The sequence below is a fragment of the Lytechinus variegatus genome, chromosome 3 (assembly GCF_018143015.1).
Source record: "Lytechinus variegatus isolate NC3 chromosome 3, Lvar_3.0, whole genome shotgun sequence".
In the NCBI taxonomy this organism is placed as follows: Eukaryota; Metazoa; Echinodermata; class Echinoidea; order Temnopleuroida; family Toxopneustidae; genus Lytechinus; species Lytechinus variegatus.
In genome coordinates, this window is record NC_054742.1 from 73,714,362 (window position 1) to 73,741,880 (window position 27,519).

The window sequence follows — 27,519 nt, forward strand, 5'->3', positions numbered from 1 at the left end:
GTAAATTAAGATTATGTTGTATGTAATTATACAATGTTCTCTTTTTATTGAAGTGCAACGATATGTTTTGTATATTTTGATTATTTTTTTATGACGAATAAAAACTGCAAAGATAAAAAAAAAATAATGCCTATTGTGTCTAACTACTATTGGGCATTTCTTTGGCATTTTTATTTATTCATTGTGATGAAAATTTTGCCCATTCTAAAGTAATTGATGCTTATTTCTAAGTTCTAACCATACTGGACAATATGCTTCCCGCATACAAATTGTTTGGACACAACTGAAATACCCTCGTGCATGGTGTTAATTTTTTTTTACCCAAGTCAAGGCGGAATACTAATACTAGTCATCATAAAAAAATTACTCTTTAAGTACTTGATTACCAAGTAGCCAGATGATAGGTCTTTTTATTTATATATCTATTTGGGGGGGAGTGACTATTATTATTTTGAACTGTGTGATTTGATTAACCTCATAAGTTTTTAACGCCAGACGCATTATCACTGATTCACAATTTAGAACCCCTATGATGTTTAAATATGAATAGTCTAATATTGTTAAAACAATTGCTAGCTGTACCGACTATTTTGTAGCCTTTTCTCCTTTTTTCTTTTCCCCTTTTTTTTTTGTAATTTCCCCGGTGAAATCAGCCAGGGGCAGCTTTCCATCCCCTGCCCCCCCCCCGCCTATTAAGCCACTGGATATTCCGGGAAGTTTTTACTGTTTTCCAAGATCATTTTGGGAACTGAGAAATTCCGGGAAGTTTTCCAGGAAGTCATCATTTCTAGGAATGATATTATTTTCTGAATATTTATGTCAAAATCTATCTCAAAATTGGATCTATGTAATGAAAATGTAAAAAAAAAATTGCTCGCTCGCAACTCTTCTACACAATGTTTGGTTCATTACGGCACTGGGCCCTATATTTCATCTATTTTGTGTATAGAAGAGAAGTATAAAATCTTATGAAAGACAGATAATTCCGAGATATTTTGTAAAATTCCAGGAACTTTCAGAGTAAATTCCAGGTTTCGTTTTGAAAAGTGGAAGCACTGACTGAGTAACGTTGGGTGGGTAGAACCACGGCTATTGTCTCTTTTTGTCTTTTCGCTTCAAAGACACCACCATCGTATTTTCTTGTTGAAATCAAGCAGGAGCAAAAATGGACATTTCCAACGAAAATCAAACGAGTTTTTGGACCCATGGGCCTCGACCAGGGGCTTTCTATGACCCTCCCGGTGGCATGAAAACCACAAGTAGTATTCCGGCTAAGCACACTTTGTAAGTATTTAAGAAAAACTTGGATATTGTGTATTTTTATCTCTTTATATAGTGTTACGACCCCAGTGGTCGTCATTCCATTTTGATTTGATGAGATGACTGTGCAAATGTGTGTACCGGTATCATGTGTATGTAGCATAGGGTTGGATGGGGGGGGCCACTTCCATTCACGAGTGGATACCATGCGCGACCATGGGGTCTCGAAAAGCACCCTAAACACGTAATTTCCATATTCTGAAAATGCACCCCTTAACAAGTATTGGCTTGTGAAATCCTACCCTTAACAAGTATTGGAAACAAAACGATACTCTTGGCAAATATTCCCTGAAATGAACCCCTTAACAAGTACAGGAATGTTTTATTGTTACGGTTCCTTCGGTCGTTGGCTTTACCTTATTTTGTTTAGTGCGACCCCACCTTCTACACCTCGCGCAAATAGGACTCTAAACACGTAGTGTTGGGGCAAAAAGGACATCCTTTATAAAACATTTTAATTTTGTTTTATCATCCCCGCAAATTCGACCCTAAATACGTAATTTTCCTAGCGAAATCGATACCCTTTTTTCATTATTTTTGTGTTTTTGACACCCTTATCACGTTACGTACGTAACGTGCCCTATCGTGAAAAGGACATCCTTTTTACGTGTTTTTTTGGTCGCGCATGGTATCCACTCGTCAATGTAAGTGGCCCCCCCGGGTTGGGGGGTCGGGTGTCCGGACCCTTTATCTTTTTGAAGCCTTCTTTTTTGTCTGTGGATTACACTAAAAATGTGAATTCATTGCTTGTAATTATTAGCTATTTTTTGTTCTTTATATTATTTCCTAACATTTTGTACTAAAAATTGATGAAACTTCGCTTGTAAATTTTTCCAAATGACATTCTAAAATTGATCGTCCGGACACACAACCCGTCCGGATACACAACAACTGGGTATACGTGAGTCGCAGTACGCGAGAAATCCACTGCCAAACGCGGTTCTTTGTGCGAGGTTTTTACTAATACTAACCTTTCACTAGTGTGAGTAGGGGTGACCATAATTTGCAAATATTTTAAAAATGATCATGAAGTTAATTTTCAATAAAAAAATTCAAAATCATTAAATACCGGTACTACTAGCCTGGAGTGGAGGCGTCTGGGGAGTAAAAAACATTTACTTCTTAGGCTTACTCCCCAATGACGCCTAGAATTGGATCCCAATACCATAAGACTCCATGCAGGAACTAGGAATGAGATTCCCACGATCCAAGTCAGGCTAAATCAACACTTATCCATTAGGTTTGGAGCCCAAATTTCCCTTTAAATGGGCCCAAACCATATCAACCCCTGTTTAAGTAAATAGTACTAAATTTGAAAAAAAACATAAGAGCCCGAGCGTAACTTACCCAGTCTGTTTATGTCGCCATTTTAGAATCTTTTGTTATCGATACCAAGATACCACAGACGTGTAGAGCTGCCAACTTAGATTTTTTTTAAATACTTGAATCGGCCGATAAATATGAATCGTAAAATGCTTTTTTCGGTTAAAAAATATCATAACATGTGGTCAATGATATTTTTTGACTGAAACAAATATTTTACGATTCGTAATATTTATTAGCAGATGCAAGTATTTTTTAAATCTTAGACTGCAGCTCTACACGCGTGTGGTATCTTGGTATCGATAACAAAAGATTCTAAAATGGCGACGTAAACAGACTGGGTAAGTTACGCTCGTGCTCTTATGTTTTTTTCAAATTTAGTACTATTTATTTAATAAACAATCAAATTTAGTATTAACGGGGGGTTAATATGGTTTGGGCCCATTTACGTGAATTTGGGCTCCAAACCTAACGGATAAGTGTTGATTTAGCCTGACTTGGATCATGGGAATCTCATTCCTACACAGAGTCTTATGGGATCCAATTCCAGGCGTCACTGGGGAGTAAGCCCACAAAGTAAATGTTTTTTACTCCCCAGACGCCTCCAGGCTAGGTACCACTACCAGATAAATATGGAAGGCAGACAAAATCATGTTGACGGAATTATATAGTATGTCAAAGGTCTCGCTGGTATCGCAATCTCAAGAAATAGTGAGTGAGGGACATCAACAATCCTCTCATTTGCATGTGACTAAATTGTGCATATAAATATTTTGTGAAAAATAAGCAAAACTTTGAAATATCATAACTTTTTTATTTTACATCTGATATTCATGAAATTTTCAGCATTATGCTTGTCTGATTTTTCTCTATTTATTTAAATCAACATTTTTCTGAGGTGGTTTTGACCTCTTATATGGAAATATTACCATTATTTATGGCAACAACCATTTTAATATGGCTCATGAGCTAATCACAATCAAGGATTCCAGGGAATGTCCGATTATTGCAAAGTTACAATAGTTGACAGTCTTTATGAAACAGCCCCAGATGATTTGCAATATAAAATGGAATGTTAGTCGATATGTTTATTAATACTGGATTATTTTTTTTTAATGTAGAAACCCTATGGTCACTGGAACCTCTACACTAGGTCTCAAGTTCAATGGTGGTGTCATACTCGCAGCAGACATGTTGGGTTCATATGGATCCCTTGCTAGGTTCAGGAACATATCCCGTGTGTCAAAGGTCAACGACAGCACGGTGCTGACAGGAGCAGGAGATTACGCAGACTTCCAGTTTGTCAAAGAAGTACTTGAGCAGAAAATGTAAGTATTAATGAAGGGCTGGGAACGCTTTAGAGACAGTGGCCCTTACTGGTGATATAGAAGGAAAGAGGCGTCAGTGTTTAATATTCCTCTTTTGGCTTAGTGAAGTTACTGGCATGCAGTCCTTTGACATCATACGTCAGTGCCAAGAAAGAGGACACATTTTGATGGGCAACGTCAGATTCTGACATGCCACTTTAATAGATGGATGGGAATTGGCCTTGTATTTTGATCAATGATTCAAATCAATTTAAGCTATGGGAAGTTCGTCATGTCAGAATATGTCATTTAGAATGCCTTAAATTTATTTGACTTTAAAGAATCTGAGCTGCGAGGTCCAACTTTTCACAAGTGTCTGTGATGAAAATGAAGCCCAGAAAAATTGCATCCGATAATCAAAAATTTAATGCTTGATAAAAATATGGAAGTGTGAATTATAAAATGACCAGGTACACCGTACACCATCTTAATAAGCCAGTTCGTAGTTCCTTTCTGCGCATGATCAGAAGAAGGTCATTTGTACTAAAGTGACATGGTGCTTTAAAATCTAATGAGATAAGCACCAACTTTGATGCCTTGATTATTCATATATTCTTTTGAATTGTCGTTTTCATTTACATCCACAAAAAACAACAATGCTTCCACGAACGACTGGTATTTCACAGTTTGTCAAGTACATTGTGCAACATGCTATGATATATGCATTCAAAGTAGGAATGCAACAAATACCTTCATTAAGTGTTCATTGGTGTGCTATTCTAGTCACCTGGGGTCTGTTGCAGAAAGAGTTGCGTTTAAACGCAAGTAAAAAAAACAATCGCAAGTCCCAAATGCGGGCTGTTCATTGGTTGAAATACAAGTTGCGCATGATTTTTAGAGTAGCGATTGATTGCAATGCTTTCTGCAATGGGCCCCAGGTCTATTCAATTTCTTCATCCTGCTATGTAAGGCAAGCTTACGTAATATCTTGCTTTGAAATCTGCCTATCATGATGAAAGAAATGAAAGATCATTTGACCAAAATTGCCCATGAAGTAACTACGAACTGGTCTATTCTATCACATACACTATATGTGTCTATTAAAGACTCAAAGATACAACAAAATTGTAGAATGATGCTTTGCATTCTCAATAATGGTTATCAGGGGCTTTTATTTATAGTTCTAGCACGTACTCATTCACATTTTTCATCTTGGTTTGAGAATTAAATTTGTTTTCGTTGCTGTTCGCAAAGCTAGCCAATGGCTGCCTTTGATATTGGATGAAGTGGATAAAGTGATATTACATGATGATGACGGGGATACTAATCAAATTATAGGTTGCTTGTGAATACATAACCAGGCATTTAATTTGCTTGAAATACTAAATTGGTTTTCACCAGTGATGAGTGGTCATAACTCATAAGTAAAGTATAAAGACTGATCATGGTTTTTGAGATGAGGATGATTCATCAAGTAAACAGGGATATACTTTTTCATAGGTGGACTATATTTGTACTATAGCTTGAAATACCTTCCTCTCTAATAGTCTGAAGGAAAACACAATTTGCTTCACTCCCTTGCTCATTGATTCTGAACATTTGAATGCTCCCTTTGGCATGAGCTTATCTCAAATCAAGGAGTGGCTGGTTAAAAACAAAGGGTTTCACAAGGTCTAGTATGATTTCTCTGAATTTCAGCTATTACATTTAATAATAATAGGACCATGTTACTTGTAGGTTTTGTGAAACATGCAACATTTTGAAGGGGTTTGCTATCGATGGTTCACACATTCTGTGTACAATCATCAATTATTACCTGAATTTCATTATAGCAACCTAAAATGCCATTTGGCAACCTAAAAATTGGTATAGGTTGCCCGGCTGGCAACCAAAGAAAAAAGTTAAGTGGGAGCCCTGATACATTCATATCATGTATAATACTCTTGGTTTAATAAAGTAATAACTTCACTGGCATGTATGAATTTACGGAGCTAAGTTAGTCCAACTATTAGGTCACTATTAAAGCCATGACTCATCACTCTTGGATATTTTTGTGCCCTTTAAAGAATATTTTCATTTTTATTGAAATCTCCTTTGCCCTAAAAAATATGGAAATAGCAGGCCTTTATTTAAGCTTGTCTTCCAGCATGCCTTGTTGCCCTTGTTGATATCTGCATTTTATTATGACTGTTCCCCTATTCTAACGTTCTCTAAGCATGTGACTGTTAAGTTTTGATTATGATTCAGTGGGGGCTTGAACCCCTTTTTCATAAGGCTGGTAGAATATTTAATGGTTCCCTTCCTCCATATGAAATTCATCATAAATTATCCTTATTTTGAAAGCATATGAATGAAATCCTATCATGATGCATCTATATCTTATTGTTTGCAATAATTAAATTCCTTACAATACAAACAGAAGTGTCCTGACATGCATGACAATTTTATTATTTTTTGTGCTCGCAGTATCAACGATGAATGCCTGAATGATGGACACAGCTTCACACCCAAAGCACTATTCTCCTGGCTAACGAGGATCATGTACAACAGGAGGTCAAAGTTCAACCCTCTTTGGAACGTCATGATCCTCGGTGGATTCCAGAATGGAGAAAGGTAATGAAGGGGCAGGGAAAACTTGGGGAAAATTATTATTTTTTTTTTTTGGGGGGAGGGGGCTATTTTTGAACTTGCCAGCCAAATTTGCTACATTGTAAATTGTATTACAGTTGACATTGAACCCAACTTGTATTTCATGCTCTTTTCTTTAGCATTCCAGGTGAGTGTTTCTGGCAGGAATTTAATCTTTGAAACGCTTCCGCGCTGTAAAAGGCTGCGGGACTGAAGCCAGGGTAATAATATCTAAATCCTTTGGAAATGCATAGGGATGTGATATCATAATATGATAAGTGCTGTACAAGAACTGTGTTATTTTTATTATCATTTTGCAATAAAGATTGTTTCATTGTTGTTTTTGGTATGCACCACATTGGATAATTAAATAGGCAACAAGATTATTGGCACCTCATAAATGCATTATTGTTATCATTATTATCATTAACTATTTTTTTCCATGCAGCTTCCTTGGTTATGTAGATAAGATCGGTGTTGCCTATGAGTCTCCTCATGTAGCCTGTGGTTATGGCGCCTACATCGCTCTGGTGAGTGAATTTCCTTATTTGAAAGGGAGAACGATTTGTGTGTGGTCTTTCATTAACTGTGTTTTTAAATAGCTAGTCTTAAAATGTACCTTTCCGAAAACTATTGATAATTCAGTGAATTAATTAGCATATGTATAATTTCATTTGTGCAGAGAAATTGCAATTTTCTCTACAGTAAATTTGTTTGTTTATAGCTTCTTGGTAATATAGTTATTGCATCATGAATGTAATAAGTATTGAATTAGTGTCGTACCATTCAAGTGGGTTTATATTACAAGACTACACTTCTGAGAATGGTGCATTGTGGGTGAGGAACCTGGCCAAATGTGAGTAGCAGAGGACTTGAGATGGCCCCTGGTGGGTGTTTCATAATGTTGTTTTTAAGAGCGACTTTATGAACAACTGTTATCCTTTCTTGTGGTAAGTGGTATGAACCAAAATGTTCATTGACAATGGTTTAGCACTTAAGAAAGGTTCACCAGTTGTTCTTAAAGTCGCTCTTAACTTATGAACAGCTTTATGAAACGGCACCCAGCTTCATGTTTGCTTTATAAGTCAGATGGGAATCAACTTTCATGGGGTGTGGAATGTATTATTTGCCAACCCCAGACTTTGTGAAAGGGGTTAGAAATACCTGTAACAGAGACATCTTGGAGGGAGGGAAGCAAACTCTGTGTATGAGCAAGAAATTCTTCAGTCAAGCCTGCTTTGCCTTGGGGAACTGTCAGGCCATTAAAAAGTGAGACAATGATTTTTGCCATGAGGCGATTTCCTTCAAACTTTATAATGCATCGATTCCTTAAAGATGCAATTAAAATCGCATTGGAGAGCTAAGAGGCTTTTGTCGAAGGTTGGTAGACTGGGACAGCAGATCATCTGAAGATTTGCACCGGACGAACAATCGCAAATATGTTGTTGTCCAGAGTCAAGAGATTCCGATGCTGTCCCGGTCAACCAACTTTTCACAAAAGCCTCTCAGCTCTCCATTGTGATTTGAATTGCATTATCACAGGAATTGGTGCTTTGTAGAGAGTTTATCTGTAGTAAATGCAAAATCTCCCTATTAATCACGCAGAGTTGAACAAGATTTACAACCAGCATGCATTATGTAATGCCACTGGAAATTGCCTCATGACAAAAATCATTGTCTCACTTTTCCCTGGCCTTTTTCCCCGTGGTAAATTCAAAAAGTCTGGAATATCCAAATGGGGGATGGAGGCGGAGGATTGGGGGCATTATTGATACAAGTTTTTTTTTTCTGGTTCAGATGAATTTTCTTGTTGCTGCCGCTACTGGACATGCGCTTTAATTATTGAATTGAACATTTATCTGTTTCTCAGCCAATGATGCGTGATGCTTATGAGAAGAACAGCAACATGACAGAACAGGAAGCCAGAGCTGTTATTGAACGATGTCTCAAGGTTCTCTTCTACAGAGATGCTAGATCATTCAATAAGGTAAGTTCTTACTTTATTAACCCTAACCTCGTTGGGTGTTTTTTTAATGTTAGCTGGTCGGGGGGGGGGGTTGAATCAACCCTGCTTGAGAAATTGGCTGCTGATCGTGCGAGTGCTGCAGCATTTTCCACAAGTGATTTGTGCGAATTTATCATCAAGACTATGATTAATTTTTCTGAAATGAAAGGATTTATTTTTATTTGAATTAATTATGCTAATTTTGGCATGAATCATACGTTTTGTTCAAATTCACTATAAAATAAAGCTTCTAGAGTGCTTATTTTGGGTGAAAATATTCCTTGACTGTGACAATTGTGTTTGAAAGTAAAGTTTGGTTTGAACATCAATTTATTTGTTTAGTTTTATGTATTTGTTATGTATTTCTTTGTTTCTTGACCCTTTGTTTTTCTTGGATTTTTCATGAAATTTATTTCAGAAGCTTTTTGAATCACAATTTTGTTAATATCACTGAAGTTCAGCTGATGAGAGTAAAAATAATCTTAATTTTACGAAAAAGCATAGCAAGTTTATCATAAGCCATATCATTAATGCTGACTCTCATGGTAAATCTACATATATGTATGTATGCTCATGTTGCCTGTCTAGGTTTTAATAGATAACATTCTAATTTCCCCTTAAGCTATATTTTCCCCTCAGTGCTGCATGCTTTGGGTAAAATATAATTCCTTGGGGAAAAATATAACTCTGTTGAGGAAATGAAGTCTTATATTCAGACTCTTGGTAGGCAATATCTGTAATTCTGTATAATATTTCGTTATTGCATACATTTTTTTATTATTTTGTTTTCAGTATGAGATTGCAGTTGTGACAGACAAAGGTGTTACCATTGACCCTCCTGCATCGTCACAAACCAACTGGGATATAGCACCTATGGTAGAGTAAGTATCTTTCATTGACTATCCTTGAGGAGAACATCAAATATATTGCTAGCAAAAGAATCATATTGGCCCGAGTCTTTAGATGAAGGCAATATAGTTTGTGTAAGGGCAATATATTTTGTGTTCCCCGAAAGAAGAGCCAATCAATATTTTTATCATCCAAAGCAGATATCTAGAGCAAAAATTATGAAAATTTAGATATTTCTTTTAAGAATAGATTTCTATTATTTGTGTCATGTATATTTTACAGTCTAGGCTCTGCACGTTACCATTATGACGTACTTGTAAGTGCCCAGATCCAGCATTGTCTTTATTGTGACATATATTGTTGGTGCGCGGATCATTATGAAGCATATCTCTTTAACACGCATCCTCAATTCCCGGATGTGAGACCAGGGAAAATACAAAGGTATATCTTGAGTAGTCTCTGCATGCAAAGTCAATACGCGCATAGAGACCAAGCAAAATACAAACAATATACCTATCCTTCATGATATTCAGAAAATCTAGGGCAGTACAATTCTGTAATGACCAGCTCAGATGTCTGATATTGGTGATACTGACTTTCAATACATCCATGAATATTATGATTCATCCACTAATCTCAAAATATTAGTCAGGTATGAATCTTTTACTAGAAATGGCGAATGCTTAGTCACTTGGAAAGAGATGCCTGGTGTACATTCAGCTGATGTACCGAACGTGGGTTAGTGAAACGTCGCAACCACAGAGAATTGGAAGTTTCTACTCTGAAATTACCACCAATTTTCTCGTAAAAGATTCGTAACTGACCAATATTACTTTTAATGCCTGTAAAACATTTAGTTGTTGACCCCCCCCCCCCGTAGTTCCTGAACCAGTAGTGTTATTACTGGATAGGGATTTAGAGATATAGGCCCGAATTCACAAAGATATATAAATTATGCTTAATTTAGCACGTATCGGGCGCGTGTATCAAAATGTCCAATGCTGATGCGCGCTTTTGTCACATTGCGCCAAATTGATGCCTGTTACCATGGTTAGATACACTATTTTATTCATGAGTCCACTGTTTGAAGAGTGGACTCATGGATAAAAACAATGGACTCATGAATAAAATAGCATGGATAATCACGGCAACAGCCATCAATTGATGCGCGCTAAATTAAGCGTAATTTATATAGGAATTCCGCGTAAACCATGGTCTCAACCGTGGATTTTCAAAACCACCTTTGTGAATTTGGGCCTTAATGTTTTGGGTGATGTACAGGTAATGCAGAGGATTTTATTCCTCAGTGGTCATATATTATCTGAACTTGTAGAAAGTAGGAGGACTTTACTTTAGACGGGGGGAGAGAGATACAATTAAATTCAGTTCATTTATTTTCCACAATTCAAAATAAAATGACATCAAAATTGCACAATAATAATATATATCATTCTGTTAATCTTTTTCAATTCAATTCGATTTGCATTTATTTCATTCTCGATAAAAACAATTATAAAGCAAGGTATGAGAAACAATATATTTAAAAAAAAGAGTAAAAATGAAATGGGGAACTGCATAAATAAAGCCAAGTGGCCTTGTGTAAGCACAGTTCCCAAAACATGTACAGTACCTCATCATTACCTGGTATTATATTTTAATTTTGGAGACAGAATGGTTTGCAAAATTAGTGGCTTATAAGGATTTTGGACATGCTTCTCCTACCTTCTTACTCCAAATAGTTGGTCATGTTTGCGAGTACAGTTGGAATATTCAGGGCTCTGTAAAATGAATTATTTGTCAGTTATAAAGCTGTGTAACATCAAATTCTCTAATATTAAAATGGCTGGGCCAGATATTCATTGTTTTAGCTTAAAGGGAAAAGCTGAAATCATAAATATAATTTTCATGCCCTTTTGCTTATCCAGTCAAATGCTTTTAAAATGTATTATGTAGAATGTTCATGCTGTATGAGAATGATAATTATCTGTTCGTAAAACAACTTATTCTTATACAAATGACTACAGTAACAATGTGTTGAAATGGAAATTATCAAATATCTTTATTTTTTTTCCGTTGCAGGGGATATGAATGACTTCGCTTAAGCAGAGGATCCATCGGATATGTAAATTAAAAAGTCTTTGTTATTATATGATGTACTGTATAATAAACCTTTTGTTGTAGTTTCCTAGTTACTGGTAAGAAAATTTTCTTTACGTTGAACCATTCAGAAGATGTAAATTTCCTAGTCGACATTTCATAAATGCATATGTAAGAGTGAATATGCATGATAAATACACGATTGAATTATTAGCAAGACATTGTAAGTTTCTTTCTGGGTCCCGTCTTACAAAGAGCACTGATTGATCTGATCAACCACAACTATGGACAGCCGGCAACGTCAACATCTTAAATGCAAATTTTTGTTCGAAATATTTTCTAGATTATATGATGCATATTCATCATTATCTTCAAGATTCAGTGCGATTCTCTTTGTTTTCTAAGGAGATTGAGCAAATTGCCTGTAGAAAAAAATTATGGTATGGATGGATTTCCATACAGTTGAGATTGATTGGATTAATTAATTGTAACTCTTTGTGAGACTGGGTCCTGATGTCCCAAATTTAAGTTGTTTGAAAACACACAAGGGTATGAAACAAATAATTTTTGATTAACAATTGGTTCACCTTATTTCTGAGGCATAAATATTTACATTTTCATATATGTGTTTCCGTTGCAGATTCTTGTATATTTGGTACATGAAAGGCATCAAGCATTTCAGAATGATTTCTGTTCTGCTTGCATTCCACCAACGTTCAAATGAAGAAACACATTGGTATCTTTGATTTATTATTTGCAATCAATGGGAGGATGTCAATGGGCCTGCTATCACAAAGCCTTGCAATCAATTTCAGGATGACAATGGGCCTGGTATGACAAAGCTTTGCAACCAATTTCATAAGATTGATTTGGCAATGGGCCTGGTAACAATGCTTTACATTGAATTTCATAATGGCAGTGGGCCCTGTGACACAGTACTTTGCAATCAATTCTAGGTAGCAGTGGGCCTGTGACACAGAGGCCTTTATTCTGAAGTCAGGTTTAACTTAGACCACAGTCTAACTCTGTACTAAAATTATGGGAAGCCAAGAAATTAAAAATTAAGTTTATATTTTATATTACTTATGTGTAGTATTTTGTTTTGTTTTGCTTTCATAATGAAGAAAATACTTCAGTAATCATTCCCAGACAATTATGAACAAATTGGGTGTTATATGAGTTAATAAACTGAATGTTTACTGTTAGGGATTTATGCTCTAATTGGCTTTCCATACTTAAACCACAACTTTAAACCAGAGTTTAATTTAAACCCGACTTCAGAATATGGGCCAAAGCCTTGCAATGAATGAATCTTCACAAGTGTTTAAAGTGTAATACCAAGTATGGTATATATTACAGTAACTTGACGAAGAAGAAGAATATATAATGGGTTTCATGGTATACCATATATCTTTCATAGGAAATTGTTGGTGCTGAAAAGGACAATTCAAACTCGACGTTTGGACAAGTGTGTTCTTGTCGTCCTGAAAGTGACAAGTACACACATGTTGAAACGTTGAGTTTGGATGGTCTTTTGAGGACCAACTATGCCCACAAAAGATACATGGTGTACCATTGAACCCACTTCATATATTAAAGTAATTTTAAGAGCTGAAAAAAATGCACAATTACAAAATACTCAAATACTCGAATTCAAATCTGAAGATGTGTACATGTGGTTTAGTTGTAAGCTAAATGAATAATAAAAATGTTTCATCATAGAAATTTTATGTGTCGATTGTTCATTTCTTTGTCTTTGTGTTAATATATTGAACAAATTTGGCATGGCAATAGCACTATTTTTTAAATAGACTTGTTATTATTTGTTATTGTGTTCAATTCTGCCACGTGTTAGATATTTAATTATGAAGACGGGTGATAAATATTACAGGGGTGTTAGAGTTCTGATTTTTAGCTGATTTCAGATTTTTTTGTTTTAATTTTCAGCTTAATTTCAGCTTATTTTTTGCTTTCCTCTTTACAAAAAGTATGGGAGCTCTTTTTTTTATAGACTTTTTCAGCACTCTTCAGCCTTTTTTTTCAGATCTTTTTTTAAATTTTGTGACCACTCACACCCCTGATATTACATTCAATAAGTTGTTTCTCTGGGCTCGCCGAACATAGTAGCATAAAATAGTGTATTTGTGGTGGGATTCACTGACTATCGAGCACAGCTGTAAAGGGCATGATAACATAATAGTATGTTCTATGGTTTTGAAAACTTGAGTGGGCTTGGCCTTTAAAAACCAAGGGAGCAAGGCAACCAAGCTGAGCTAAACCTTTTTTTTATTGTTAATGTTATTGTTATGTTTAGTAATAATATCATTATTATCTCATCATCATCATTATTGTTATCATTATTATTATTTGCTCTTTGAAATTGAAATCAGATTTTGCTACACACTTCTCATTGATTTCTTCTTTCATTGGACTATTTTAAATAGTATGTTCATAGGATATTTGGGCGAGGGGAGGGGGGGGGGGCAGTTGGTTGAATTCACTTGGTCTGTTAGCAGATGGTCTAATTCTCAGATTATCTACACCATTAGTACCCACTTAGACTATTTTTTTTTTTGCACTTAGTCGATGAAATTTTAGTTCAGTAAACAGTTGCTATAACCGTATAGACTAAGTTTTAATGACCAAGTGCATTTAGGCAAAATGAGCATAGCCAAAAAATGGTACATATGGGCTTAGCGTCAACAAGACCGGAATTGTTAATGAGCAAACTGGTGGGCACCACGCCCACTCGGGGCCCTGGGAAGTATTATAGGGGGTGCTGGTTTTGTCCAAAATTAAGGGGATTTATGGCAAAAAAATTGGACAAGCAAAACAAAAGAAGAAAAAATAGGGGTCAAATCTCGGGATTTTAGCGTGCCAATCGAATTTTCAGGCGGCGCTATCCTTGTAAATAACACAAAGGGGAGCTCACCCTTTCAAAAAGTTTTTTTTTAACTAAACAAAATAAATTCTACCAAAGGCTTTAGAAAATCTATCATAGAATCAAACTTTTTTTAGAATTTCAATTATTTGATTTGTGACGTCATATGCGAGCAGCTTTCTTACATAGCGAATGATAAAAATGAATGAAATGTCATTTTCTCAGAAAATTGAAAATGGTTTTTACTGTACCTTTTGTATATCAATATACAAATCAGTTCACATCCGATCGTGAATAGAAAACAAAAATGTCATCAGGAACCTTAAAAAAAGAGGATTCTTGCATTTCATTAGAAAATCACATAATATTTGGGGCAGCTGCTCGTTTATGACTTCACAAATTCGAATAACCTTCTTAATCTTCAATGGATTCTCCTCAAACCTTCGCCAATATCTTTTAAACCATTTTCCTGCTATTTTTACAACAAACTTTCCTTCAGGGTGAACTCCCCCTTTAATCAGAACCAATTAACGCATAACCATCAATATCTGCCGCTCCACCTGTACTGAATTGACTGTCGAGTACGTGGAAACAATGCTCCGATTTCCCGGGTCCGGTGTTTCATTTTATTTGTCCTTCGTAGTCTCATTCGTTTCGCTCATTAAACTGAGTGCTGAATGAATGGTTGGATGGATATGTCATCTCGTAATTCATTGATTATGTTATAGTAGGATATATCAACCTATCGTCAAGACAACTCCCTCGACAACAAAGATGTCCCCTTTTACACTACTAATATGGTTCAATTGATAGATGAAAAGCTGATGCTTTTATCAGAGATCATGTATTCCAGCTCAGTACTAATAGGATATATTGTGTCCTTGATTTTGAAATAGAGAGCTATTATGCTCTCACATGCGAACGGGTTGTTTTTGTTTAAAGGGGAGGTTCACCCTGAAGAAAAGTTTGTTGTAAAAATAGCAGAAAATATTGATGAAGGTTTGAGGAAAATCCATTAAAGATTAAGGAAGTTATTAGAATTGTAAGCTTTGGATTTGTGACGTCATAAACGTGCAGCTGTCCCATATGTTATGTAATATAAAATGCATAAATTTCAATTTTTTGATGGTTCATGAAGACTTAGTATTTTCATTTTAGGAGTGGGTGTGAAATGATTTGTCTATTGATATACTGAAAGTACAGTAAAAAACATTTTCAATTTTCGTACAAAATATCATTCATTGATTTTTATGACGTATATGACGACACAAATCAAATAATTAAATTTCTAATAACTTTTTTTATTCTATGGATTTTTTCTCAAACCTTCGGCAATGATTTTTTTAATATTATTTTTTTGCTATTTTTTTACACAAATGTTAAAATTACACACTACAGATGGAATTATACACCAAAGATACAAAAGGAAAAACTGACACCAGTTGGGAGTCCACAGAGGACCACATTATAAAGTGTTAAAATTACACCCTACGGATGGAACTAAACAGCAAAGATACAAAACTTACACTAGTTGGAGGACCACACCATGAATGAGTTAAAATTGTACCCTTGAGATGGAACTAAACACTAAAGATAAACTGACACCAGTTGGATTCCACGGAGGACTTCACCATGAAGTGTTGAAATTACACCCTACAGATGGAACTAAACACCAAAGATAAAAAAAACAACATATAATGAAAAGTAATAATGAGAACATCATTCGACATTGTACAGTCTCTCAATGTCATGATTTGCCGGAAATGGGTTGTATTATAATGAGAGAGGAATATTTTATTTCAAGTATGCAAGTTTTAATCTTCTATAAATTCTACTTAAAATCTTGCAGTATATTTTGTTTATATCAAGATGTTTATACGAAACCGAGCGATATTATAATCGTTGGTAATAAACAAAAACAAAAAGTATAGAAACGAAAATGCAGATCTCTCTTATTGGGACACGATTTGAATATGACATTGAAATGCAGGCGTCCAGTCGCTAGGCAACCGGCCATTCGGACATCTTTGTGAAGTGGTGTTCAGTCGAACAGGAGACGAGATCACCTGCCTCAAAACACATAAATAATGGTCAACGAATCGATAGGATAGTTTTATTACAGATATAATACGCATTAAGCCGAAATGGGAATGTTATAAAGCTAGTTAGAATCGTGCCAAAGATGGCCAGAGTAAAACCGAATGCCACACGATTGCTCCGGTAACAGTCGAATGACAACCCGAATGTTGACCCGAATCGGAACAAATAGAGCCGAATGCGCCGAGCTCGGACAGTTACCCCGAATGGATCCGAATCTGCCCAGAATACTGCGAATGTCTCCCTAATCCAACCGAATATCATCCGAATACATCCCGAATGTGGTCCGTCTGAAATTCGTTCGTTCCGCAAACGTTCCCGAATCCCTTACGAATTTTCTCGCATTTGCTGAGGGAGAACAGAATACTATACCGAATCCACCCGAATACGTGTATTCGGATGGATTCGCAGCTGATTCGGTTTTGTTGCAGCCCAGGCTTTAGATATACACACATATCGCACCACTTTTCATTTTATATATTTTTTTCTCAAAATGTTTTTATTTGTTTTGATCAAAAGTAAATTATCAAAAAGTCATTTTTTTATTTTTGGCTTATACATGACTTTTTGTGTCAATTTTCATCTCAATATATGACACATGATCATGAAGGGTTCTGATTGGTAAGAAAAGAGCAGTAAAGAAAAGAAATAAGAGGCTACATATCAACATTTATTTTGCAATTAATGACAAACTCTCTGACATACAAAGAGGATTTAAAAACATTGGCTTTAATTCTATTTTTTTGGTAATTAAAACTGACTTTAATTTCCAATGATTAACATTCTCATAGAAATATATATAAGAATAAGAAGATTTTACAAATTCAGAAAAATTTCTATTTTAAACAATATCACCCTCACAAAATCAAATTAAAATAAATAAGATGAAATGAATTAAAGAATAAACTTTTTTGAGTTCTGAATGATGAAAGTTTATTTCATCTTTAAAACATGACAATTATTACACTAAACATGCTAAATCATACATAATGATCAATGAAAAATTAAAGACTTTCAAATTATGCATGTACGTTTTTCAATCAAAATACACAGAACAATAAATCAGTTATAATACACACTATTGTCAAATTAGATTAGGCCTACATCAGTCAATGAAAATTGTACTCGAATCGAACCGTTTCTCATTTTCTTCTTTCCATACAGTAACATAGGCGGATCCAGCTTTTGGCGAAAGGGGGGGGCGCACTGCCGAGCGGCGCACATATTTTTGCACTTCACCGGCGCCATAAAAGAAAATGTTGAAAAAGAAAAAGGGGTAATGCCTGATCCTGTCAAAACATGCACACGCACACACACACATGCATATATATATATATATATATATATATATATATATATATATATATATATATATATATGACTCATATCATATAGATATATATGACTCATGAGATAGAGACACATATTTCACCGACAAATTAATGCGAGCGCGAAGCGCGAGCTGAAATTTTTAAAGTATACTGACCTGAAAACAGGAAAAAGGTGTCTGTTTAGGACTGTTTGTAGTAACTCATGAGGAGGATACATATCTTACTACACAGATAATGCGAGTGCCGAGGGCGAGCTGAAATTTACTTATATTCTGACCAGAAAGCTTGATATTCTAAGCATTCTTGGTACCAATGATTAAGATGGGTATCTAAAAAAAGATTATATCCAACAAAAGATTATTGCAAATCGAAGCGGGAGTTCTTTTGAGGTTCAGAACTAAAAACGGGACATTCTATTCACCTATTTAATCATGAAAAGTATGGGGTTTTGCTACAGAAATGATGCGAGCGCGAAGCGCGAGCTGAAAATTTTTATGTTCCAATCTGAAAAGCGGATAATTTGAGCACGTTTTTTAATAAAGAACGAGTTGTGTAGCTCAATCTCGTTTGCTGATTTCTGTGTAACATTACCATCTTATTGTTTTTGCACATGCGGAATTGGGGGAGGGCAAAACGATCATTCTTGACCGCGGCGCCGATCTAGATTTGGTTAGCAATAGGCCCTTCTTCATTATTCTACCGGCGCTTATTTATTGAAATCAGGGGACGCTGATCATTCTTGACCGGCGCCGATTTAAATTTAGGTGGCGCCGGTTAAGACAAAGGCAGCGCCGATTTGTCTTGACCGGCGCCGATTTAAACAAGTAGTACTGATTATTTTTACCGACGTTACGTAAGATTCAGGCAGCGGCAATCCATAATCGACTGGCGCCGATCTAGAACCAGGAGGCGCCGATTATTCTTGACTGGCGCCGATTTATAACCAGATGACGCCGATTGTTCTTGTCCAGCGTCGATTTAGATTTAGGTGGCGCTAATTATCCTTGATCGGCGCCGGTTAAGACTCTGGCAGTGCCGATTTTTCTTGACTGGCGCCGATTTATAACTAAATAGCGCTGATTATTCTTGTCCGGCGCCGATTTAGATTAAGGTGGCGCTGATTATTCTTGATTGGCGCCAGTTATATGCAGGCAGCGCACTGCTACCGGCGAAGTTGTTGGGAAAAGGGTAGTTAAAAGAAAAAATAAGGAAGATGATATGATTACGCTTTGCTGGGGATAGTCTTTCCTTTACTGTTGCTAATGTTATATCAGTGTATATTTTTTTAAGCAGCGCCTTTTCCCTTTCTTTCCTTTATTTTTAATTTTTCAAGCGGCGCCTTTTCTTTCTTTTACTTTTTTTATTTTGAGCGGCGCCTTCGGCGCCGCTCAAATATTAGGGGGGGGGGGGGCGCGCGCACCCTGCGCACCCCCCTGGATCCGCCGATGAGTAAGCAGTAAGATATCAAAGTGAATCGAAAGACGAAGTGACGTGTACACGAGAATCCGAATGTAATCGAATAACGTATCTCCCCCATACATCTTTTTTAATGGTGGCGGAGATTGATCGCAACCCCAGACACGGAGCATTTTGTGACTCGAGCAAAATGAAAAAAAAAACTGTCAAGAACTGTTTATTTATACATCTAGGTTTATTCATATTTGTCGCGTTTCTTTGTTTACTTTAAATCCCTTGCGTAGTTTTTCTGTTATTCATATTCTAATCAATTCCTCATTAAGATAAAAAAAATCTTAACCGTGGAATGACAGTTCTAGATATATTACTCGAATTCAAATGTCTAATTATCAAACTGACATTTTGCCAAATTCGACCCGCCAAAAATCTAATGACATACTAAACTAATAGACATTGAACTTACCGTTCTACGACCACAACAATGATCATAATTACCCTAGAAATGGACAAGTGAATCGGGTGAACACAGCGGGATAATAAAAAGAGAAGAAAAGATAATGAGTTTCTGTTACTTTTCCTTTTTTGTGTAACCATCTTGTGTTAATGTGATTTATAGAACCATTTAATAATCCTTCGTAAATTTTGTAATTTATTTGTTATACGACAGAAATAAAAAAAAAGAGAGAGAAGAAAAGAGAATAAGTGATGAAAATAGAATAGGTATAATATGGGGGAGAATAAAGGGGATGTATGGAAAAGAGAAACAGATACAGCGAAGACGAGAGAGAGAGAGGGGGGGGGGGGGAGAAAGAAAAAAAAACACGGGAAAATAAAGGTCAAGTTTCCAGGTTACATACCATACGTGATATGAGAGAAGTTAAAAAATCAATGTCGATTGTCGTACAACAAAGGAGAAGTATGAATGGATCCCTGTATTTCAAATCTATTGCCACCATCGTTTGGTCGCTATGACGCTGAACAAAAAAAAAGGTATTTTATTTTTTCCTGGAGGTCCATCACCATGGAACACGCGATATATTTCAATAAAATCCATTCACTATTCATCTCTTCATTACACATATACTTTATTCACAAACATTTGATAAATAGAAACTATAATCTCAACATAACAAATTGGTAAGGGGGCTGGAACTTTCCCAAGGACCTCCCAGAGTGGTTTTTGATATGTTCCCGAGTTACCGCGGCGGACCATGAAGCCCGTTTTATAAATCAAAGCTTTTGAATTCTAACTCCCTCCGTGACCTCTTATCATGCATGACTGTATATACAACACATTCAACAGTATAATTCAAAGGACATCGTGGAACACAATACTACACCGCTCCATATATTGACTTTTTCTATTAAAATTATTTTTCTGTGTTGGGATGATAAAGCAAGCATGACACACAATTATGTTTAAATACAAAGATCAAATGGTAGAATCGCAGAACACTAGCTCGTAGTACCCCCCAGCAGGCGCGGATCCAGGATTTCGTAGGGAGGGGGGCCCAAATTCGACCTGATTTTGGCGCCCCTGTGTACTTTTCGGAAAAATGGCGGCCCCTCCCTCCCCAGGCAATCATAAGTGCCTTAAATGCATGTTAAATTATCTTATTTCATAGGCACATGAATCAGGGGCGGATCCAGCTTTCGCCAATAAAGGGGCCCAATTTTTTTTTTTCAGCCATATTTTCACCGATCGGCCGCTCGAAGATTTTTTTTGGGTTTGTTTCTTTGAAGGGGGTAGTCTTACAAGTCACATCTTAGCTTTATTCTTTAAATCAACATAAATGTATAATATCATAATCCTTATTTTATAATGCCTGTGCGAAGCGCGAGCAATTTTTTTTTAAATTGCATGAATTTTTTCCTAAAATTTGAACTTTTTGAAAAAAGATGTGCCTGCAATAATTACTGCGAACGCGAAGCGCGAGTAGAAATTTGTGATAAACGTTTTGAACTGATCGGAAAGGTAGGCCTACCAGTCCTGTTAAAGACTGCATACAGTTAGCCACGAAAACGTGATATATTTCAACAATCAAATAATGCGAGCGCGAAACGCGAGCTGAAAATTTTTGACATTTCTACATAAAAAATTTTAATTATTTTTTGTAATCATGAACAGGATAGCTATACAGTATTACTTAACAATTGATGCGAAAGCGAAGTCCGGGCGGAAAAATTCTAGATTTGCGATCTCGAATTCTAGAATGCGAGCGCAAAGCGCGAGCAGAAATATGTTGTATACGTTTTGAACTGATCGAAAGGTGCCTTTTAAGGACTGCTTGCATTTAGCCCTGAAGACATTACATATTTCAACAATCAAATAATGCGAGCGCGAAGCGCGAGCTGAAAATTTTTGACATTTCTACATAAAGAATGGAAAACTTTAATACAATATACTTATTACAGAAAAAGCAATTCGAATCTGTACTGATTCCCAATATTTATCACACACAAATCCATTATCTCATAAACTAAAGACTCTAACAGTATTTGACATAATACACTTCAAAGTTTACTACTTATGTTAAAGTACGTAAATAACATGCTCCCACCTTCAATTTCACAATTTTTATACTCTTAATACATCTATTCATTCATACCCTACCCGTTACACTTCAAATTTCCATTTAATCAACCCCAAACTGCTTATTGCGCAGAGATCCAGACACCATGGTCCAGATATGTGGAACTCTCTACCAGCAGAGTCTGTAAAACAATCTTCGTCTCTTCACTCATTTAAGGCTAACGTTAAATCTATGTTATTATCAGAATATTTGAAGTAAAATTTCTGTGTCGTATCCTTTTTATCGTGAATTTATTCCTCCTTCGATTTAGTCATCACCAATATCTTCATCATGACCACCATCATCTCCATGGCCTTCATTATCATCATCATCATCATCATAATCATCATCATCATCAACAACAACAACATCATCATATCACCGTCACCCTCAGCTTTATCATCTTCATCTTCACACTATGATATTGCATGAATTCATGTTTCGTATTTGAAAATATATGCCCATTCTGCTTTATAAATGTATTAATTCAATTAGTATAAGTTTGGGATTGTCATTTTTTCAAGCAATCTGCTTATGATGACAATCCTTCTGCAAATTGTGAATATCATATAGTTAATAATTTTGTCTGGAATTATTTTTTTAGTACTCTTTATTTATGATTCATGCCAAAAATGCTAATATTATGTTTATTATGTTATGAAAAATGTATTATACGAATGTTATGGATGCAGAAGAAAACAATAAATCAAATCAAATCAATTGATGCGAGCGCGAAGTGCGAGCGGAAAAATTCTAGATTTGTTTCCTAAATCATGAAAAAGATGAATAAAATGGAATCTTCCTATATTAATAATGCGAGCGCAAAGTGCGAGCGTAAAAAAAAATCGTGATTTCGACCTTGAACGGGATACTCTATTCATGTTTAAATCATGAAAGGGATGAGAAAGGGGATCTTCCTACATTAATAATTCGAGCACAAAGGGCGAGCGGAATTTTTTATATTGTGATCTAAAACTGGATAAGTGAATGAAAATGCGCGCGCGTGTTTCAGATTTAGACCTATAATCTAGGCATTCTACATAATCTTTTATCATGAAAATAAAAGCGAGCGCGAAGCGAGCTTAAAATATTTGATATTCCGATCTGATATTTCAAACACTTTATAGGAAACTTGTAAGGTGGATATAAATCGCACTTGATAAAGAGCGGATATGTTTCATTATTACTTTAATTTTGAGACATAGGACCTTGCCATCCTTAGGACATGTTATCATATGCATATATCTTCCTATTCATCTTGCTAAGCGCGAGATTAAAAAAAGGGACAATTTAATTATTAAATTGATATCTTAGTATACATGCATAATGAGGGCGCGGAATCTGATGATATTATGGCCTAAACACTGTACATTCAAGCACCTTTTTATTATGAATAGGATGCATCATTAATTAGTTGATATATTTTTAACCATAAATGCGAGCGCAAATCGCGAGCCGAAATTTTTGATAAACTGTCATGAAAAGGGGATTTTAGGTAGTTTGTTATACAATCAATATTGAGACATACATAACCCGCCAATCAAAAATGCAAGCATAGCGGCGCTAGCTGATGCGTTTTGATAATCAGACCTGAAAAGGGATATTTTGAAAACTTTATGGAATACATGAAAATAATAGGTACCTGATAAATCAAATTCGCGAACGCACAGCGCAATTGGAAAATGTTAATGGATCCGCCTATGCATGAAGAAGAGGCAAATGAATAATGGATTTATAATGTGTTCATGAATAAATGTAATATCACTTATAAAAATAATCAATGCGAGCGGGAAACTCGAGCGATTTGCATTTTAATCATTTGATGCTTTCAATTTCGTTTAATTTCTCATCAGAGTAGGCCCTGCTAGAATTATGTGAGCGGGAGCCAGGCGCGGATCCAGGATTTCTTAGGGGGCCCTAATTTCAAGTCAAGTAATAATCGTGCCGAAATATTGACTCCCATTGCCGAATGGGTAATGTCTAGTTCAGTTAATTCTAACAGAAACCTCTCTTGCATTGTAGGCATTCTTCGTTCCTGTGGGTACTCCCATTTTTTTTCTACTTTTTGTTTCAGGGTTGAAAATCTTAGGGGGATGACACCCCTGTATCGCCACGTATGAAAACTGGTTGTGCAATAACTAAATTGCATATTCTGCATGAAAGAAAATTAATATTTTATTTTGGGTAAGATATTCTTCAAAAGATATAAATTAACATGCTTTTTATTATATAGTTGAGGTAGACTCCGTAGTCAGCACTCAGCATTTACTAATTGGGAGTGCACTGCCTACTTAGATCTGTGTTTGGATTTATTATATAATCGTTTGTTATTCGCTTGAAATCCATTCAAAACAGTGAGTTGTCTTGTCAATCCTAATCAACAAACATTGGCTCTTCCGCTCTTGCAAAAATCATATAAGTATCAAAAGGTTATGTATCTTATAATCTTGCTCAAATTTTAAATACTCCAAATAGATTTTCAAAAGAAACAGAATGCGTGTAAACGGTGTATATAAATAGAAAATAAGATACTAAAGATAAATATACTGTAAAAATATTCTTTATTATCAGTGTCTTTATAAATATGAAAACAATGCTCTTAAGTTCGCATCATTTTGGACGATAAGTTCTAATCTCTCTCTTTCATACGATACTAGCGAAACATGAATTCCAAGGTCCCATGTATCTTGTATACATCAACTAGTTCAAGATGTAACAATAAATGTAAATGATAGCAATGCAGTTTAGGCCTGAGTAAATACACAACAAAAAGTAAGTCCCCCCTAAATCAAATTGCTGTAACTTTTGAACAGAATTATTTTGAGATATGATATTTCGTAGGTGGTTTTCTACACTCATTAAGCAACTCCTGGTGAAAAATGAGATTGATCGGTTGTGTCATGCATGAGTGATTAAAGATTGAATTGAAAATGACTATTTTTGAAAGTCACAAGAATCGATTTTCAGATTGTGCATATGCAAAGTTGGGCAAAAAATTGTTTTTAGGTGAATTTCATGGTGTTATGCTGTTTTACTATCCATTTAGCCACTCCACACACAATTTTGATATTGTATGTTCATGGTTGAGTGAGCACAGTGTATTGCAGGGGCCGCGGGGGGGGGGGGGTTGCTGGGGGCTTCAGCCCCTCACTTTTTTCCAAAAGCATGTACACAAATGTAAAAATGATCATACGATTGTGATTTTCTGGATGGTCAGCCCCCTTCCCACTTTCAAAACCGTTCCGCGGCCCCTGTATTGTGACGTATCATCATAGGGGTTTATGGTAGTATCCTCTAAAACTTGTTAGATCATGTTAAAATTTGGAAATGTTGATGTCTTCCCCGATTATAGGCCCCTCCCCCATTTCGAAATTCTGGATCCACCACTGACAGACTGATTTGTCCATAAATTAAACTGATCATGAGAAATTGTTAGGGAAGTATGCATTTATGCAGTATAAAGAGTATTCATACCTAAGTTTTCGAATGTGCTCGCTCAACCATGAAAATATTTAAAGTTCGGAACGTGTGTAGTGATAGAAATGATGGATGATAAGACAACAGCAATTAAAGTCACATTTGAAACCGAATTTGCCCCCTAATATTCACTTTATTACCCTTTAAAATGAGTCTTTGACATTGAAAATACAAATTTTCCCACTTTGATGCGTGCTCGCTCATCCATGAATATACAAATCGATTTCATTTTTGCACAGAAAGACTGCCCATAGGTTGATAAACATTACTGCCAAGTGACATTGCTAAAGACAGCCGTGAAAAAAGTTCCACCATATTGAATAAGGGCTTACTTATTCTTAAATATATGCACCTTTAATGTACACAAGTCTATGAGAGAGGAAGTCAAAATTTTAACAAATATGAAATGAGGGTTTGTGTCATGGACGGTTTTTGTTACTTCTGCCAACAAATATTTCATGAAACTTCGCACATGGCTTCAAGGTAACACTATCTAAAAGCCGCGCACACCAAAAGAATCATTCGATACGGCACAGAGTGGGGCTAAGGCCTAGAACTTTCTTCTCATTTGCATAATTTTCGAATATTGTGTGCTCACTGATGCATTAAACATCGGGATTTTCATAAGAATCAAATCAAATGAACTATGCAAGGAGGTTTGTGAAAGATATACAGAGTTACAAATTGCATTTTTCTAATAACGTAAAAACGAGCTGATCACATTCCACATGTTCATTCAAGCGTGAATGTGTAATTAAACGCCTTTGAATCATTGAAGCATGTTAATTGGTCATGAACATAACGAAAATGTTGAGAAAAGATAATTTTCAGTTACCAAAATGAAACAATACATGCCTATGATATTTATAAAATCGTATTTTTGTTTTCAATAAATATTCATTGAACCGTGAAACGATGGTTATTGTTGAAGATGCTCTCCCCCAAAATAACTGTCATCATATTCTATCATTTTTATTGATAGGAATGTGTACAAAATTCAATTATAGTAATTTTGGACTTGTGTTTATTCAACCGTAAAATTTAGTCAGAAAAGTTGTATCATCTTTTAGAAAGTACCTTTTACAAGCCTTCTGACCATTTTTCATGATGAGAATGTGGAATTAGCTCCAATAAAATGGAATCAAAGTAATTGGCTTGTGACTTTTGAAAAGTGACATTTTTGCCTTCTGACGGTGCTCACTAAAGCATGACGTAAAATACGTCCATAACATTTACTCAGAGGAAAGCTTATAAAATTACTTACACGCTCATGTAAAAATATATTAAAAACTCGCATTGGTTCGGAAATTATTGATGTTTGTTTAAGGGGGGACTTACTTTTTTGTTGTGTATAGTTTCAGTGGAATTCGTTAAAAAAATAATAAAACGTGATTTCCCACTGTAGGTTGGAAACGAAAAGGTGTCGTATCATGAACTGTATATAGCTGTCTTTTACGCATTACTACATGAATCAACAATATAGGAACAATAAAAACCATACAGTTATTTCAGTTATTTGAGTATTTGACGATTCGGCAAAAAATAAAACACGCATCCGAAACTTTCACCTTTACAATGAATGTTTCATTTATTCTTTTACATATTGCACACCAAGAAATAAAGGTTCAAAATTGAACCCCGAAAGGTTGATGCAAAATCAGCACCCTATGGGTTAAAAATTTGAACCCCTGATTTGGGGTTCAAAAATTGAACCCTGCGGTTGGGGTTCATTTTTGCACCCTGCGGGTTCAAAACTGCACCCCTAAATTTCAAATTGAAACCCTAGGGGTGCAGTTTTGAACCCGCAGGGTGCAAAAATGAACCCCAACCGCAGGGTTCAATTTTTGAACCCATAGGGTGCTGATTTTGCATCAGCCTTTTGGGGTTCAATTCTAAACCTTTATTTCTTAGTGTGTGCAAGTAAACTTCAAAATTTCTGTAAATAATATCTATCAATATATCCATCAGTGTTGTAGACAAGGCTCAAACCTCCAAGGCCAAGGCTTTAATACCCAAGACCAAGGCTTCCAACTCCCAAGGCGGCCAACCAAGGCCAAGGCAAGGCATGAACCCCAAGGCCTAAAAACCTCAAGGCCAAGGCATTTAAAAACTTTCAATATATGGAACAATGAGCCAACAACAAGGCGGCAGTTCAAATATCAGTACGGCGCGGCGCCCCTACATGTAAGTCGATCATCAATTTGCCCCCCCTCCC

The 27,519-nt window shown here is 35.8% G+C and overlaps 1 protein-coding gene across 1 annotated transcript; it reads left to right on the forward strand.

Annotated features, from left to right (window-relative positions):
* The first annotated feature begins 1,116 nt into the window (after positions 1-1,116).
* On the forward strand, positions 1,117-13,243 carry LOC121411903 (proteasome subunit beta type-4-like). Its single transcript, XM_041604791.1, has 7 exons — positions 1,117-1,284; positions 3,765-3,971; positions 6,417-6,563; positions 7,027-7,108; positions 8,449-8,565; positions 9,376-9,464; positions 11,512-13,243. Exons 1-7 carry the CDS (start codon positions 1,166-1,168, stop codon positions 11,522-11,524), a joined length of 774 nt encoding a protein of 257 aa, XP_041460725.1. The 5' UTR covers positions 1,117-1,165; the 3' UTR covers positions 11,525-13,243.
* Positions 13,244-27,519: the final 14,276 nt, after the last annotated feature.

Bases quoted from the DNA above. Each gene is read 5' to 3' on its own strand.
- LOC121411903 (XM_041604791.1), top strand. From the start codon at position 1,166: ATGGACATTTCCAACGAAAATCAAACGAGTTTTTGGACCCATGGGCCT. The intron at 3,972-6,416 runs GTAAGTATTAAT...TTGTGCTCGCAG, and splicing joins GAAGTACTTGAGCAGAAAAT to TATCAACGATGAATGCCTGA. The intron at 7,109-8,448 runs GTGAGTGAATTT...TCTGTTTCTCAG, and splicing joins ATGGCGCCTACATCGCTCTG to CCAATGATGCGTGATGCTTA.